The sequence below is a fragment of the Platichthys flesus genome, chromosome 19, assembly GCF_949316205.1.
Source record: "Platichthys flesus chromosome 19, fPlaFle2.1, whole genome shotgun sequence".
Classification (NCBI taxonomy): Eukaryota; Metazoa; Chordata; class Actinopteri; order Pleuronectiformes; family Pleuronectidae; genus Platichthys; species Platichthys flesus.
The window spans coordinates 10,164,751-10,183,947 of record NC_084963.1 but is presented as its reverse complement, the minus strand read 5'-3'; the positions used below and the strand labels follow the sequence as shown (position 1 = coordinate 10,183,947).

The window sequence follows — 19,197 nt, the reverse complement described above, 5'->3', positions numbered from 1 at the left end:
CCATCTAGGAATCTTCGGAGTCACGGAGGAACACAAAACCTGCTACGTAAACAACCGCCCACAAACTGACAGAGAAGTCGAGATAGAGAATGAAGTCCAGATGCCGAAAGAAATGACTGGTTGCCATCAAGACAAGCTGTCAGAGAAAACAGCAATTTCAATCGCTAATGGCCAGAAATCCCTGAACGCTCGGTAACATCAGTAGGTAACATCTTATGTAACTTCATATTTTGTTAGTGTTGAGCCACTGTGGTGTTCTGTATGTTGTTCTAAAGTGGCCACGGGTAAACTGGATCCACGCACGAAGACAAGTCTGCTGGCCTGGTCCTCATCTCCACAACCGAGCCTCGCATCCTTCATCTGTGGTAAGAGCCTCCAGGACAGTCGCCATAGCCACACGCACGCAACGGCACGACTGCTCAGAAGCAACAAACGCGGCTCTCGACTCACTTATTTGCAGCCACATTATGTTATCACTGTTTTCCGAGGCACTGCCATAATCAAGTGTGTACCATTGTGTGCGCTTTTGTTTCTGAGAGCAAGATATGATTGTGTTTGTGTCTTTGTGTGTGTCTTTGTGTGTGTCTGTGTAAGCTGGAACCTTCTAGGACACGGTGTAATCACAGTTAATTGTTGAGTTGAAGATAATGTTCTTGATCCTGCTGGTGCACGTGACTCTCAGTGATGCACTGATGTTGGTGAGAGGAAGGCATGTGTGGACATTTTCATTGATGCACCAACGCACCTACAAGGTTCAGAAATCTCAATTGCCTGGACAGGAGACAGAATGTGTGAGAAAAGTGACATGGAGTGAAGAGGAGACGGAGAAGCCGACAGAAAGAGAGACAATGCTTCTGTGTTTTGTTTATCTGCGTTTGCATATTTTCCACACACGCACTTGTGTGTCCACCGAGTGTACGATCCAGTGGCCTTTTAACAATGTGATCTCATCAGGTTTGACCCTTGGGGGAACAGTGTGTTCTTCACAATGAAAAAGTTATTTCTTGTAGGAATAATGTGTCCTTCACAGCAGAAATCCTTTCTTTATGGTTACATGGATGTGTTCCACTGGTGTCTCAAACATCTGCAATGTTGTTCACGTAACCTTTTTTGGGGCTCAAACAGAAGTGGTGCTATAAATATACTGTCAATTTAAAAATGCATTAAACGGTGGCGGTTAATCTCTTCCCTGGCTTTGCCTGAATCGATTGCCAAAGTGTGCTCGAGCAAGGCACCTGAACGCAGCTGCTCGAGAATAACCAGGTCAGTGGCCCTGTAAAATGCATCATCAGCAGAAGGAACGAGCTTTAGTTCCAATATCCCACACGGAGAGCTCTGTCAGTGAAGTTCCAAGAAAATGTCTCTCTTTTGTAGGGTTAAAATATTTATGATCATAAAATTGAACAATGGACAGTGATGTCACTCATCCCATCAAAGTAAGATAGGGCTGGAGATTTTCTTCAACATTTGGTTTTAATCGCAAAATATCCTGAAAGCTGTCAAGAGACTGGACAATAACAAAGTGGTATCATAAATAGTGGCTCTAAAGGAGATAGTATACTTCAAAAACATGCCTTTGCTTTGACCGTCCATATCACAGAGAGGAGATTCAATAGGATTCAGTCTAATGCACGGTTTGTCCGAGGCTTTTTGTGTGTGTGTGTGTGTGTGTGTGTGTGTGTGTGTGTGTGTGTGTGTTGTGAGTGCGTTTGCGTGCGTGTGTGTAAGTCTCACCCTAATGTTTTCGGTAATCAGCCCCTTTCTGCGAGGCGTCAGCAACAGATCAATGAATCCACTGGGCTTAGGTGGAATCAATGGCTTCTCTGAACTTATTTCACTGGTAAACCCAGCAAAAATAAGTTTCTCTGATGTGTCGTGCAATAGCCGAGATTCATTATCCTCGATGTGCAAAATGTCAATGGTGAGAAAGACAGGACACCAAATCATCGAAGAAACAGAGAAGAATACAAAACTGTATTTGGTTTTATTGTTTCTATCTACGAAAGTTATCTTTTAACCCCTGATTTTTCCGTGCATTTTATGGAGTTCGTATCTGAAAATAGCTTATTTTATACATTGGTAACGTGTACCAGATAAGACAAGCTGTGTATGGCCTTACCTTAGTGACGGCAGGGTATCCAGCAGCCACCTCACCGGGGCAGTAAGGCTTCTCCTCGTGGGAAACTTCGACATTGGAGGCCCACTGGTCCAGGAAGCCGCTGGGGGTGTAGAGGCCACAGTCTCTGACGCCAGTCTCTCGCTCAAAGTCCTCACACACCCCGTCACCATCATAGTAGTAGCACTTGCTCGGCTCCTCTGCGTGGGGGGAAAGAGAGAAGCTTAAAATACATTGTTATCTTGGCTTCTGTGACTTTTTATGTCAGAATTGAGTATGGTAATGTCCGCTGGTCAGATGTTTCAATGACACTTTTCATGTCCAGCGTGTTTTTGTACAACGCAAAACAAGTAGGTTTTTATGAACTTTTACTCCTCACCCTCTTCCGTTCCATAATCCTTTTTTATATGACATTCATACCCCCTGATCCGTCGGGATTCAATTCCTGACCTTATCTCTGTTGTTTTGGAAGGTCAAGCGTGAGAGCACCAGATAAAAACAAGCGAGGGAGGTACAGGGCAGAAGGTGCATGGTAGAAAAAAAAAAGGAGGATAAATTCTTGGGTTTGTGAGGATCTACAAACAGAGATGAGAGAATACGTTCGTAGTCAGGAAGAAAGGAGCCAAAAGAGAGAGCGATAAAACAAGTGCGAGATAGACAAACACAGAGGGGGGTGGAGGGGGGCCGACAACGTCAAGAGGTAAAGAAAGATACAGCAGTAATTTTTCCAGACATCCCACCCGGAATTAAGGTCTGGAGCTGGAAGCTTATGGAGGAGAGGGGAGCGGAGCAGGGAGGTTGCCGGGGCCTCATTGCTCTCAGCTAAAGCAGTGTCAGCCGGTGGGGTTCCAGTTAGGGGGGAAAGGCGGCATTCTGTGCCAAGTTGGCCGGGGCCTCCTCCTCGAAATTCCAGCCCTCCCCAGCACGGCCAAAAACTCAAGTCAGTTCTGTGCTCTGGCACTGGTGAAGCGAGGGGCTACTGAGGGGGCACACAGAATACGCTCCCGCCACTCACTCAGCGGGAACAGAGGCAAAGAGGGAGAAGGGGAGGCGGCGAGGCCGAGACGGGAGGAAGCTCACACAGTGGCTCCGGAGAAGCTGCAGGAGCAAAGAGGAGCTAGAGTGTGAGCTGAAGGGAAAAGAGGAGGGAAAGGATGGAAAAGGAGGAAGGTCTGTTGCTGAAGCATTTGAATCAGGACAGGGGATAGAATAAACAGATAACGGAAAAAAGTGGAAAGGTGATTGAGTGCAAGAGCGAAAAACAAAAAGCGAGAGACCACGGTGGGAGACAGAACGAGTGATGAGTTGAGCAAAGATGAAAACAGAATGATGATGGAAAAAAGAGATGACAAAATGTTCTATACCTCATTCGGATGTTTATGTTTCTCATAAAAGCACCTTTGCCTACAACCATTTTAAAAAATGTCAAAACCGGGCAAAGAAATAAAACGATCCAAAACTATTACTCCTGTCACAGAAGGAAAATGTGAATATGGCTTAAGAAAATCATATTACATTTCCTTTATGCTTTATCTGCACCTGTGTTTACTGTGGCTCGGAGCCCTACAGACATGGCCAGTGGGATTGTTAGGCCAGGTGGGGTCATGTGAAAAGAACTTGTCGAATTCATTAATTCCAGATATAATTCGGCTCAATCGTGTGAATAGCCTATTAAAGCTCATCCAAACTGTAGCACGCTGGCCCTGTTGTATACTTAGTGTCAATTCTCCATCCAGCTCTCTATTTCACTATCCAGCACGCTGACAAGCGGGCCCTCTCTCACAAATACAGACAGATGGACAGAAGGTCCCGTCATTATAGTGTCCGATTTCTGCGCAAAACTACAACTATGTCAGACGGTGTCAGGCACACACACACTTACACACATTTACACACACTTACACACACCTCCCTGAGCACTGCAGTTGGTGGAAAAACAGCACAGCCAATGCAGTCTTCCAGCAATCTGACAGGGATTAAGTGGCCACTTCACAGAGGCTCACATATGTGTGTGCATGCATGCATGTACTGTACATGCACAAACACACCCACGCACGCACGCATGCACACACAATCACAACAGGGGGTAAAATGATTGTCAGGCAGCAGGAGAGCTGGACAGGAAACCATCCATCTATTCATAAAACAAAACGGAGGAGATGCCAGCCACTCAACTGTGTAGAGTAAGATCATTCAGCCTTGTAAAAAATAATGATTTCCAGATTATTTTTTCTTGTTTTAGTTGTTTTTTCTAAACACAGGTCAAAGTGATTATGATATCTAATGGAATTCTTATTCTGTTGGCTTTTGAGAACGGCGAGGGGGACTCGGATGAAAGCTGCCCAGATGTCAGATCTGTTCATTCACAAACTTGTGAGCCTGTGGGTCTCATCAGAAGCTGTGCAGATCCATTTCATGAAGGAATGCAGAAAACAGAACCAGTCAAATCCAAAAACGTGACAACAAAACCGTGGCCCGGACCAAAACAGACCTTAAGTGTTATGTAAGAAGCTGTTTGTCAAATCTGAACTTGACAGATGTTGCAGGTATCATGTATATGTCATTTAAAATATCACTTAAGAACAGTAGAATATATAGAGAACCTTATTAATAAACACTATCAAACTAAATATGGCATTTGTAATCTTACACTTACCAGTTTCTACTATAGGCTCTCATGTTTTCCTGGACTTTTGAGCTTCCATAAGTTGTTTAAGCCACATCATAGCCTTGTTATTTGCTTTTATTTGATTTTAGTCTGTAGTTAAATAAACTTTTTCTCAGCGCAGCTCAACAGTTTTCACATCAGCCATCAACCGTCGACAAGCGCTCGACCTGAGGGAAATCATCCTCATCCATATTGGACTTACCAATGCAGTTGAAGAAGGGCTCTTTCTTGCACAGAGCGGAGCAGCCATCCCCATTCATCGAGTTCATGTCATCACATTCCTCTCCTTTGGAACTATAACAGCAGGGAGCAGTACTTAGAAAAACTCAAACACACACACTGACAAACGGACACTGTAACTATCCAATTAAACACAGTATTTTCATGCATTTTAGTTTAGATCATGTGTGTGTGTGTAAATGCTCGTCACCTCTGGATCCGTCCATCTCCGCAGTACGGCGATCCCAGTTCGTGCACCAAAGGTGGGGAGGGCTCACTCTCACTCCGGCCGGAGATGGTTTGGACTTGGTACGTGTACACAACACGTGGCAGCACGTCCCTGCACAGAGGTAAAATACAAAATAAAACACACTAAATTCAAGTATAGTGGAATTACGTGAGGCCTTGGAGATATGACTGAAACGGAATCAGCGCTAAAGAATAGATCGCACTCCGAGAAATACACATGGAGCAAGCCTGTGGGGAGAGGGTGGTGTGTTGAGTTGTAGTACTATAGCCAACGCAGATACAAATATCTGTCTCAGTACTCGTCTACATATCCTGTGCTGACGTCGCTGACTTTACCCGCGTTGGGTCCAGTTTTGTTTCCTCATCATAGCGAATCAAGGAACCATCATGAAAAGACAATGGACAGGAGAAATATTGGGGGGGGGGGGGGGGGGGGGGGGGGGCAGGGGACTACTCACTTTGCCGGTGTTATGTCGCCATGATGGTTTCTTGAGTCACCATGATAAGGAAGTCTGAAAAAAAAAGTCTGAAAGGAAAAAAAAAAAAAAAACATAAATGAGAAAACCAAAACCATAAACCCCCGTAAAAAAAAAAATCAAAGCTGTAAATGAGAAACCATAAGCAAAGCAACAAAACAAAACTCGAGGAAAGAAAGCTGTTCACTGAGAAACAACATTGGTGCAAGTAAGGGTGCTGCTACTTTCTATTTTATAGCCTAAAAGTTATGTTTTCTCTCTGATCAGGTTTTGCCTTTACATGTGTTCATAGATTCTGTTAGATTCTATCCCTGTTTTAAATAAACTTGATTTACTTGATCCTGTTATTCACTGATCAAGTGACTGACATAGCATAGGTCTTTTTAGACTCATAATCAATAATCTTCTGATGTAATCAAATAAGTATCAGTATATGTAAAGGCAAACAAAGAATTTAAAGGTTTGAATATGTATTCTTATCTCTGATAATCGATTTTTCCAATCAGCACCCTCATTTGCAACTTGTTGACAGTTTTCTTTCCTTTTTGATTTTTTTTTCTCCTTTTGCTTTTACTTTTGGTTTCTCACTTGAAGTTTTGATTTGTCACTTATGGTCATGGTTTCTCATTCATGGTTCCTTTTTTTTTTGGCTTTCAGATTTTTGGGCCCAACATCGTGTGTTTGTACTTGGACTCTTTGTGAGGACCATTTTGGGCCTAACACCTTCGGGGTGAAGATATTTGGGCCAAACGTCCGACTTTCAAACGTCTGCTCAAGGGTTAAGAATTGCTTTTAGGTAAATGGTTAAAATTGTGTTAAATGCTCTGTATTTCTATGGCGCTTTTCTAGTTTTGATGACCATTCATAAATGCTTTACATTGCAGTTTTTGCCATTTACCCATTCACACACACATTCATACAGCACTTTTTCTACAAGACCTCTCAGGGATAGGCAAATAGTCGTAATAGTTAAGGTTAGGGTATTGGGCTAGGGAATGTGTTTTCAATGAATGTCCTCACTGAGATACAAGTTTAGAAGATAGGAGTGTGTTTGTGTGTGTGTGCGTGTGTGTGTATCTGGAGATCAAGAGTATTTCGTTACAATCTAACTTAAAATATTTGTGAGACGTAAAACTTTTATGTTTTTTGTGGTATATTGTTTTAAATGTACTATTCTGGTTCCAACTCCCTTTTGTTTGACTGAGAGCTGATAACTATGTGAGGTTACAAAAGGGAATCCAGTTGGCTCCCTTATCTATAATTCACAGGAACACATTATACTGTGTAATATTTTGATGGCTGTAGCCGTGATGTTCTTTTACGATGTTTTCATAAGCTGGAACAATATTCAACTTTGATAGATAGAGCGCAAAACCCTTAAGAAACAAACAGGTATTGACAACAAAGTCCTTTCAATCCTTCCACAATTTGAAACAAAGGCTTGAATCAAAGAATAGCAGCAAGAACAAACAAATGCACTTTAACAATTCCCAAAAAAATCGCAGTCGGCATCCTAGAGATAATGAGCCTGTGAATCAGGGTAAAGAGTGACGATAGGTTTGCCATAGATCATTTCATCTGGACCATCAAGTACCATATACCTTATAATGGATTGCCCTCTGCAATAAATGCAGGGACAACCATGCAAGGATACTGTGCTGCTTACATACCAGGGTACATGTGGATTCATGTGCCCGCCACAAAAAGCCACTTAAACACACACACAGGCATGTACACACACAGTACATGCCAGCACACACATGATACCGTTGTTGTTTGTAACACACAGGCTGCCAACTATGGCCTTCAAACTTAAACCACTATTCCAACTGCTGCCATATAATCCCCAGTGTGAGTGCAATGCAGCACCAGCAGCAAACATTGCTCTGGTACCACAGTGGTTTCACCCAAGGCCAAAGCTTAAGTCAGCAATCAAACCAAGGGAGTTTTGCAGTGATCTTCAGAGAAACTATAACCTTTGATGAGCTCGAAGACAAACCGACCAGTGAGGCATTTTTGTTTGATTACAAAAATGACAAAAAGACATGTTTAAAGAAAGAAGTGGCTATTCTGTATACCCATGTATAAATATATGAGAATAAAAGGTGTGCATGTGCGTTTAAATGCTTTTGAAGTCATTATCCACGTCACAGAAAGACACACAAATGGAAGATTAACTCCAGAAAAGATAGATTTCTCCAGGACACTGCTGACTGTGTTACATGGCTTTTGTTTTTTTCTCCACATTCTCCTGTGTTTGTCCATCACATTCCCAGCAGACGACAGCGGGCCAAGTTCAAGTTAGCTGTGCCGTCCCAAGTATAAAAACCGGTGAACCTAAAGATCGAGTAACAAAATGAATTTCCCCACAGCAAAATTCGTGCCTAGGATGAGATATTTATGTTGGCGTCCTTATCATCAACACAGAATGTTTGACCTGACAGACTCTCTTTTATTCTACAGTATGTCCTATTCTGCAATGTGGGCCTGTGATGGTGCAACTCCAGGTTACACTCAAACATGCCCCCCTCTAATTGAATTAGTTTAGCCCCTGGAAAAGTCAAGCTGTGGGAGACTTTATCTTTGAGGAGAGCAAACACACAGAATTGACAGAAAGAAGAGAGAAACAGAGGAATTACGAGAATTTGCTTTTAGTGGATAATGAGAATTTCTGGCTATGAGCCTTCAGGTAATCCAACGCACGGAAAAGTAATTGCAGAGACTGATCAGGACACACTGAGAGACATGGTCATGCAAGACCAAGCAAGAGGAAGGAGACAAGTGGATAGATCCAAGTGATTAGGAGAAAAGGGGATGTAGAGAACGGGAAAAATACATAGAGAGAAAAAAAAATGAGGAACAGATGAGAAAATGGACGGCTAAGTGGTGATTTTCAAAATATGGTAAAGTGAAGTTGTAGATATATCCATAGGGGCTTCTGTGGAAAGTATGATGAGGTAACAGTGATTTATTCCTCAAAATGCTGAGGATTGTACCAGGCATCTTCCACAGGTATCCTGCAATTATAGTGAGAATGAAGAAAGTGCTGACGGGTGGTTGCTTCAGCGAGTTAGACACCTAAATGTTGTGATCCCATAAGAATAATGACAGCCCTCTTTCAGCACCAAATGTGGAAGTAGCATGATGTTGGTGTCCTGCCACAGAAAGTCTTCGGGAGGAAGTCAAGGTGAATGACTGAGCGCACAACCACGTTCTCCCAGACCACAGGCTGCGGTTTGCATCCACAGTCAACGCTGATTTTCTTTTGGAAGTCCACCCGGGGGCTAAGAACTGCAAACCAGTCCGTGGTGGCAACAGCAGCCTATACTGCAAACCTTTTATTTAACCGGACCCAACACCTCTCTCTAGAACGAAGCTGTTAAAGCTTTAAGTAATTATTCTCTCCATTTCAGGGTCATTGCTTTAGTTAAAAGCGACAATTGCTGAACCCTACCTGTTTGCTCCAACAGCACGGCAACCCTCGTCAACTCTGTCTCATTCATAACACAACTAAAATGTTTTCCTAATTATGTTGTGGTGGCAACATAATTGCTGCCTTGGTAACATTCAGAGGAAACTTTTTTTTCTTGTATGTTTTTTTGTTAGTTGTATAAAGTGCAACATTTATGATCGGCAGCGGAGTAGTGAGGGTCACGGCGGGCACAGCTGTCTCTGCTGCCGGATTCACATCCATGGCCCTGTCTGTGGTTGGGTTTTGGCAACAAGAGCACTTTGGTTAAGCTTAAGGAAAGATTATGGTTTTGTTTGAATGTAAATAAACATGTTGTGTTGTGAAGACACTGTGAACTCATTTTGTATTTAACCAGACCACCGTCTTTCCCATGCGCTTAACCAGCACAGAGCAAACACAAAGGTAGGCATTCCTACTTTAAACGTTGCTTAACAACTACAAGATGATCAGATTATGGAAGCGGGTTGGGGTTAAGCCTAAACCCCTAACCCTAACCCTGACAGCTCTGCTGCTACCTGGGTGTCATAATGGACCTTCGGTTCTATAGGGTCAACAGTGCTACTTCTCATAGCGTGATAACAACTGTTTAAATGTGGCTTTCAACCTGGTCCCAATTAGGTGCATGCTTGATTTCTCCTGACCTCACTGCTAACAGCCATGCTGCGTTCGGCTGCTGTTGGCAGCGGGGAAGAATAAAAGAGCGAGAGAATGAAAAAGTGGCGCTGAAGTATTGCAGGAATTCTCCGTCCCTCAGGACTGGGTTTGCTGGATATACAGTATAAGAACAAGGTTTTGAATGGCAGGGACATTATTGTACAGAATATTTGCGAAAAAGAATTTATAACTTGCATCCTCTTTCCGTCTCATTTGATGTGGTACAGTCGTTTGAGACTTGAGTGTATGTGATGGATACAATCCAGTGATACACATGACTTGTGCCAGACATCCAGATTTCATAAAACCACACTTTCATCTGTGAAGGATTTTATAAGATGTGCAACTGTTTTGATATAGAACTAACCCTAACTCTTGTCACATGATAATATTTCATAATTGGTGCATCCTTGTTAAGACCCCTGTAGGAATCAAGGTTTTATCTTGGCTCGCGCTCAAAGCCAGCCACCAGGCCCCGTAATATGCCTTTCAAAGGTGTTTTGATAGTACCAGGTGATTACACACGGAAACATGGGCGAAAGTATGTGCTACTGAGACCAAGAAGAGCGTTACTGTGCGTCGGTGCTCATCTGTGTGTGTGTGTGTGTGTGTGTTCACTTGTGTGTGCACTACGCTTATGTGTGAGCATGCATATGGATGTGTTTCCGTTCTGTAGCTGCTTGTTGTTCTTGGCTGAGCAACACCAGATGAGAAAAGCAGATAAATTTCAGAAAGTTGGGGAAAACTCTTAGATTGAGCCTGCAGGAACAACAAACAGTGCAATGCTCCTTTTGTCAGGGAGGCAGATGACAAGCATTTGAGGTTTCACTGCTATCGCTTTTACACCTACAAAATAGAAGTTTAGATCTACAGGCAATTGCATTTAAAGAGGGCTGTATGAAGGCCTCTATGTTATGTTACGTTATGTAAATATATAATACATCCATTCTGTCTGGATGTCATGAATTGGGAGGATTGCAAACGAGTCATTTCTTATAAAGAAGAAGAGGTGTATGATGCCAGGGACAAGTTGGCCTGAAGAAAAAAGAAATTACCCGAAAAGAAGTAAAATCAGTCGCTGATGAGAGGAAATTAAACTTTATGGGGAAATAAAAAAGGATGCCAAAACCACAATACTTAATTTAAAATGTAGATTTTTTTAATGGCACTTAAAGTTAAACTACTAATATCATATTTAGAATTAATACGGTTTAATACTATTGACATTGCCAATGACCCAGCATTGTAACAGCAAAGCATTAAACCAAGGTTAGCTCAAAATAACTACTTTGTACGATGCGTCATATAACTACAATGAAAGGTTTGAATTTATTGTTATAATTATTACATAGTTGTTTTGTTCAATTAGCCTGAAAGACACAAATTCTTAGGGTTAGGGTTACCACAAAGTGACCGAAATAAAGACTATGCCTCCCAAGTACTCGCAATTATGAGCAGTGCTGTTTTTCAACAAGTGTGAAACATAAAAAATATACAAATAGGCAAAACTTGTACCTTATTTTGAAAAGTCTGTTAAGTTTATCTGTGTTCTCAAGCAGCAGCAGACTTGTCAATGGAGAAGCTGAGGGGATGGATGGAGGGTATATGAGGAAGAACCAGCGCAGAGTCCAGTAACAGAGGGGCTGTGGGCTAGTATTGATGCTGGGTGAGCTGCCCTCTCTCTGTGTTGGCTGAGATGTCTTTTCAGGTCAGCCCTGAGATAGCCTTTGACTGAACGACAGCTCTGAAACCCACCCCAGGAAGAGGATTAGCCCATGGGCTCGGGTGCCTCAGCGGGAGGGGATCAAACAACCCCAACCTTCCAACCTTCTCCCTTCATACTTTCTCAACCCCCTAATGTTCTCCTCCTCACCTATTGCCCCTCGACCCTCGCAATGATTTACCCCCAACTAGTCCAACCTTCCACCCCAGCGTCTCCTCTTCACATCACCCTTTTCACTCCCTGCCATAATTTACCCTGTCACCCTGACCTCCCAGCCCTGAGCCATTCCAAACAAACCACCATCCATGGATGGAGCCAAAGGAGCCAAGATGTCAGAGGTTCATCTTGACTTGGCATGCCCCTGTTTAGGTGAAGGCCAGTGGCCTGACAGTGGGAGGTCCTTTACCCCCCTCATCGACACCTTCATCATTCTATTCAGCTCAATGGGATCAGGCTGTAAGAAGAAGAAGCATCATACTGTGTGGTCAACAAAAGCACTTCAGCAGCTGGACCTCCACCATCAAACAAAGCACTTAACATTGGATATGTGGCATGCCAAAACATCTGGGTGAACTTTGCTCTTCATTTCACCATGTCAAAGGCTATGTTTGTTTGTGAGACAGTGGGTGTGATGAAGCATTATCTTAGCCTGAGGCTATAATGCCTTATCACAGTCACATCAAAGAATATAACATCTAGCACATGTCTGACTCTTCGTTCTTCAAATCACAAATCAACGGGCAGATCAACCAATAATGGAAATAAGCATTAGTTTGCTATGATATACAAACAAGCTAACTCAACATATAGCCAGTATCCAAGCATTGATCAATAATCAAGAGTAACTCAAAACACTTCACAAAAAGTGCACACAATCTCCTTAATGTTCAATCTCGGTTGTATGGTTTAACTTCTTCCTTCAGCTTTTGAAACTTGATAATTTAATGTTTTTTCTCCCAAAACTGTTGTAAATGAAAAATACTGCTATATATGTTTTTGTACACTTATTCTTTATTTGAATCCGTTAAAGAGTTGATGGCTGGGAACACACATCCGTGCTATAAAGCTCCTCTGACCATCCAACAGAGACAAGATCCCACATGCAGCCAGTGCCACTGACCACCACCACTGGAATGCGACCACAGCTAGTGAAATATACCACAGCAGTAAAACTACCTACAGTACATCAGTAATCACTGAAGTGTGCCAAACCCCCCGAATAAATACATCCCCACTGCAGACAGCTTTCCACGGACACCGTCATTCAACCAAGAAGTTGTGTACAGACACTTTATGGAACTTAAGTATCATCACTCCATCTAGCATAACATGCATACTCACCCTTTCGTCTCTTATCAAGCACTTTCCTTCTCATGTGAACCTCGCTGACAGCACGATAGTGAGATGGCATAACACGCAGCAGTGCCATGTATAGCACAATCTTTATCGAGTCAGCACATTCCATGAAAGCAAAGCACTAAACTCTCACCACAGTGTGCAGATAATACCTTCAACAAGCCATCTGTTTGCCCTTGCTTCATGGAACATGGGAAAAAACAAATGTGAGCAGCGATTGACCTGTGACATAGGAAACAAATGTTGGGCAGCAGATTTGAAACTGCAGAAGCAGTGGAGGCCTGCAAGTGCTCCTAGGGGTATTGAAAGGGATATCTGATATTACAAAAACATATTTTTGTGGATAGTTTCCACAGATAAATAAACACCTTCTAACTGGTGTGTCTAAAACCCCTAATTACATCACACTCAAGCAGGAAGCTAAGAGGTAACCACTCAGCAATTTTAGATGACTAAAATAAACTGGGTAAAAACCATTGTTTCCAGCCAAAGCATGTCCGAACCATTGTATGGCCTCCTTTCTATGCTGAGGGGGGGCGAATGTTCGGAAAAACTTACAAAGAACAGACTTACAGTTGACAGAAATATCAGGAAGAGCCTGGTGAGTTGAATGCATGCTGCTGGCACCTTCAATTAGTCATGAGTGACGTTCAACTACCGCATCACTCACCTGTCTGTAAATCTGCGGGTAGGCCCATTCAGCATCAGACCATGTGGTGCGTGGGTGAAGGGCGGCTGGCGCAGCAGGCGGTAGCGCAGCGGTTGGCAGTGTCTGCAAAGTATGCAGTTTGGCTTGGAGGCCAGGAGGGTAGCGTCAATCTCCAGATGCTGCTCCATGGTGAAAAACTGTACCCCGTACACCTCCTCCTCGATGTCCAGCTTCAACGTCAGTGGCGAGTCGCAGAAGACGTTGCTGGGACCCAGGGAGATGTTGTTCCCGCTGACGGTCAACAGCAAGGTGTTGTGGATGGCTGGCAGCGCCGTTTCGTCGGGGCTGAAGAAGGTGACCCACACGGTGAGAGAGTCTGGCACCAGTGGGTGAGGGAACTCCAGCTGAAGCATGCAGCCCTGGAGAGGGCACTCGGACAGGCCGACAACGCCTTGCTCGATCCCCGCATTGGGGCTCCAGGTGCGCACACTTGGCTCACAAGCCTGCTCCACATCCGGAGGGCCTGTGGGATATGATCACAAAAGGATGCACAGTGTCACACACACACACAACATGCAATCACAACAAAGACACTTCAAACAAGAAGGGCACTCAGTAGAGTCACATGGCCCAGCAGTCTCCTTCAGTTCAATCAAGCTGCATCAAATGTCACACTCTCATTGATACCAGTTAGTGGAATCTGCCAGATTTAAAAAATCAAAGAGCCATGAATAATTCCCTGGAAAAATTGTGAAAATGTTGAAAAAGCTTATCATGCAATATCAAAGAAAGTGAAAAATAATGCCTGGATCTGCCTCCTGATCCAGATCTGCATCAAAATTTAAGGGTTCGACCAAGTTATGTTTGATATTTGTCCCATATTTTGAGCATAATTTTGCTTACAAACAAACAAACAAACCGCCCAACAGACAAACCAGGGTTTTAACGTCACTTCCTTGGCGATACAACAGCATGACACAAAATAGAAATCATTCACAATACTGAGAGCAAGCATTTTAATTTCCTACACACATGAACGATTGTTAAATTGAATGCAGAAAGGTCCTGTTTTTACGAGTGCTGACAGGAGTTTGCATCGATGGTCATTTTAATGCATCTGCATTTCTTGAGGCTTTAAGGTAGAGGTGAAACTGAGAGTTCATTGTGAGTCCATGTGCAGAGGAAAGGCAGAGCTGAGGTGTGTACCTTCTGAGAGGGGCCCAGCGCAGGGTTCTCACTTCAGCCAGTCATTACAACCTCTAACAGTCACACTCCAGCCATATTTGGAGTCCACACACAGCTAACTCGCATTATCCCAAGTGACGTACACTCACATTCATCAAGCACTTTTAGAAGCCAGCAAGAGGCAGACACTATGTTCTCCCTCGATTTCCTTTTGTGCATTTCCAAGCTGGCAACCAACGAAGCCATTTGCTAACCTCATTTCTGGGCACCATGCAAAATTCCAGTGTTTAATCAAGTGAGGACTGAATATGGTTTCCAAGCCACATTATCTCAACACATTTATTATTGTACTGTAAGTGTGTGTGTGGCCAGAGTGGAGGTGAAATAAAGAAAAAGAGAGAAAAAAGGGGGCAGAGAGAAAGACGGGGAGGAGAGGGGAGGCAGGGAGAGAATGAACCGAGATACTCCAAGTGTTTTTTTTTTTTTTTTTTGCTCAGCTCATGCAGTCCTGGCTTTACGGGTACGTTTTCATTGAGTTTGCAAGGAAAAGCTGCCATAGCCACTGAAAATATTTTGTAATGTCAGCTGTTATGATGGGCCCACACTCCTGCTCTGGCGCTGTTGCCGATGCGGTCGGAGATTTAAGAGGAGGCAGAATAGGGGTGTCATCCACCGCGTAACCTGAGGCAAAGGGAATTTATCTGAAACCTGCAAAGATGTATCGACGGCTGGCAAAGACACAATGTGTGAAAACAAGAACTACTATGGAATTATCTGCTAAACAGTTAATCGAGATTCACTGTGACAAAATACTCCACATACTCAATTTCACAGAACTCCCAGCAATTTTATATCAGCTACTCACTACTGCACAAAAAGCTCTGAGGTGCTTGACCTATAATCCCCTTCAGAGGCGCTCTGGGTGACTGAACCATCCAGACCTGAGCTTTCAATACGAGCCATTCATTCTCTGTTTATTATAAGATGATCCCATTCGCCTGTCGACAAAAACAACCATTATTGGGTAAGCGATCAAAATAAAATAAGCCGAGCTGCAGTCTAATCGTCTCTGAGCTCAACACGAGCCGGAGTGTCTGTGTTCCCTAACCTCTTCAGCATCAGGTCCATATCAGGGCCATGGTAAGGGTCTGGCCAAATGAGATAAGGTTACGATTCAGTGTAATTTTGGGGATGAGTACATGATTACATCTGAACTATGGAATATCAGGTGTGGACCTCGACGTGTGTTGCGTGTAAAAGTCAATATATGGAGAAAAATAAATCTGATTCAATTACAAATAAAGACGTTTCTCCTATTTGAGATTCTGAAGTTTCTTGGAATAATCACAGAGTGAATGATAGTGGCTGTGTTTAGCTTAGTATCGCATCACCAGGTCATCTTAATAGTGGTTGAGTTGGTGCACCACCCAGCTCTGCTTCTGGCGTTGTATCGTTTGAATAAAATGAAGTAAATCAATAAAAACTATCTAACCACCAGGGATGTGTCCAGTTTTATGTTGTGGCTACATGAGTTTTAAAAGATTAGCAGATTCCACAACAGGTCATAGCGATAGTTGATGTGGTAAAGTTGAGCGGGACTTACACAATCAGGAACCGCTACTACACGTGTTCCTTTTAATGCACAAGTGGAGCAAAAGACACTGATCTGCTCTGAAGTCAGCGATCCAAGTTTGACACGCATTACGGAAATCAGACGAAAACTGAGGAGTTGCACACGCCTGTCCCTTATCCAATAATAATCCTCCATATTAGGTGGATGGATAAACACACAGGGATGTGTCCAGGCATGCACGGCTGATGCTTTCTAGGAAGTCTCTAGCCTTCTCTCTTGCCGTTGGTGAGTCACTGTCAAACACTGTTACACACTTCCTCGCTCAGAAGGCCGACGTCTACCCCCATCAAGCCCCCTTTTTGCCCTGGCACACACACACACACACACACACACAGGGAGGCACTTCACAGATCCACTTCATGAAGGCAACAGACACTATGCAGCTTGGGAATCGTTGTCACATCGCGTTGCCTTCGCGGCACCTCAGAGGTTAATCTGTCGTATCATTAGTGTTTCACCTTAAACGCATGGACCAGATGAAACAAGTGCTCCACATGTATACATCCCTACGAGTTGTTTAATGAAGGAGCGAACAAGACGCCGTTTTGAACAGGTTAAGGGAGCCAAGGAAAACCCAGAGCGGCAAAACAGATTATGTTTATTTGAGTGAACCTACGTTTACCAGATGATGGCAATAATAAATCAATAATCAAGTCCACAGTATTTGACTTGGCGGGTAATGTTACCGCTGAGCTAGGGTAGAAGGAAGCAGGTTTCCTGAAGGGAGTTTTGTGCCTTTTTTCTCCGTGCGTTGTAAAGTTAAATGTTCATGAGGGGTGTAAATGTTATAGTTAAATAAATATTCACTCAGCTACAGCAGACATTAGGTCATTTTGTCAAACAGGGTCCGTGCACTTTGCTTGAACTTGGCAGGAAAGATGCTAAAACTCTCTTTTTCCCGTTTCGGGGTAGTTTCAGAAAAAAAACTGTTGCAGGATACAACAATCTGACACAGTATATTAAACATAGGGGTCCCATCACTGTGTCAGGAAGGGCTACATATCCATATTACTTTACCATGTTCTTAATCATTTCATTAATGAATGTTTTTTTTCCCTAATGGATTATGATTTTCCTTGTTCCAACCCATAATCCAGCGTATATTTATTTCAAGAAGGATTCTAATAATGTCTTGGACCTGTGCTTGTCCAAACACACAGATGTTTGCTGTTGAGACTTATCGAGTTAATCCATAGATATTTACCCAGTGGAAAACAGTTTGTGTGCGTTCCTTACGTTTTAAATGCACAATGAGGGCGTTATTTTGTGAGTGCACCTCCATGTGCACTCACATAATATCAGTGATATTCACACACACACACACACACACACACACACACATCTGCTAGTGAGCATATACATCCTGGAACTTTCACTTGCATTCAAGCACACTGCTGTTTTCAATCAACTCAGGATCCTCCCTTGTGAATGTCACTAACTACATGCAGTTCTCTTAACTATCTTGGGTGGTTTCCACCCCTCCCAACCTTTCTTACCCCCTCTCCCTGAATCCATATCCATGTGTGTTTTTGCCCTTTTTCTCATTCTAGCCCCCCCTTGCTATATTTCTCCAGGGCATACAGTAGTAAAGATTTATGAGAAGTACTTTGGCTCTCTCCGACCACGGCCGTGTTTCCCAGTCAAGTAGTTTGAGGACACAACCGGCGAGACCTTCAGTAACAGGTGCCGTACATATGCATGGATGTTGATGTAGGCACACATGCACGGTCACACTAATGCTTTCCTTTTTTCTCCTCCACAATATAAGGATGTTATTCCAATAGTTAATATGCCAATACTTCAGTTTACAAAAATCCTCGGGGCAGACGTTTGCCAGAATGTCTTTTGGAAATTAGAAACTGTGAGACACATATGCACAATCACAGCAGGAACCGGCAGCTGTGGTATCCAGTGAGAAGCTGGCCCAGGCCGAGTTAACAGGGAACGGGGAGCAGCCACAAGCAGGGACCCCTTCCAAGAGGGAAAATAGAGTACAGTTTACACACACAGCGTGTTAGACAAGCCCAGACTTGCCTTTGGTACACACACACAAGCGCGCACACATACACACACACACACACACACACACACTGTGAGGGCAAGTTTGAGTGCTTTCAGAATCCATAGAGCGTCCACACACACACACACACACACACACACACACACACATGCACACACGCAGGAAGAAAAACACTCAGACTCGAAGCGACAGAACCAGAGACAGAGACAAATTCGACTCTTTGGCAAAGTGATATTTCATTGTTATTATTAATGCTGTTGAGTCATATCTAATTTACTGTTACTGGGTTTTTGGTGTTTTTACCCATTTGTTTTGACATTTAGTTTCATGGTAACAGACAAAATAGATTAACGTAATTAGGACGTATCTGGATTTCTATCAACTTATTATCACACTCGTCAGCGGAAAGATGGTGGTTTTACCAAAAGTGCACTATTTTTAAGTTTGATTGAAAGGGGGCCTTTCCAAACTAGAAATACATATCTTTGTATCAGCTGAGTCAGATAAAACAATTTTATTGTTTATTGTTAAATGATTATGTGATCATTGATGATCAGTTGACTTAGTTTAAACAGGTATTTCATTTAAAGTGTGTCTTGCTTGTTATTGCAGGAATTATTGTTATAATTTCCTTCGTATAAACACTCATTATTTAATAATGCATTGCATGGTTCACACAGCAGGAAGTACAGATGCAGATGTTCGATTCCACATAATATCTCAAACAGCTACATGGTTAGATAGACGTGAGTGTACCACCTCAATATACGACATTCC

At 43.0% G+C, this 19,197-nt stretch overlaps 1 protein-coding gene across 1 annotated transcript in view; it reads right to left on the bottom strand.

The window, feature by feature from the left end:
* Positions 1-19,197, bottom strand: part of pappaa (pregnancy-associated plasma protein A, pappalysin 1a) — an 83,276-nt gene that overhangs the window by 44,659 nt on the left and 19,420 nt on the right. The window contains exons 7-10 of the mRNA XM_062413121.1: positions 13,604-14,105; positions 5,215-5,343; positions 4,987-5,078; positions 2,120-2,316 (exon numbers count right to left, since the gene is read on the bottom strand). Coding sequence (XP_062269105.1) covers positions 2,120-2,316; positions 4,987-5,078; positions 5,215-5,343; positions 13,604-14,105 — 920 coding nt within the window. The remainder of the gene's footprint in view (positions 1-2,119; positions 2,317-4,986; positions 5,079-5,214; positions 5,344-13,603; positions 14,106-19,197) is intronic.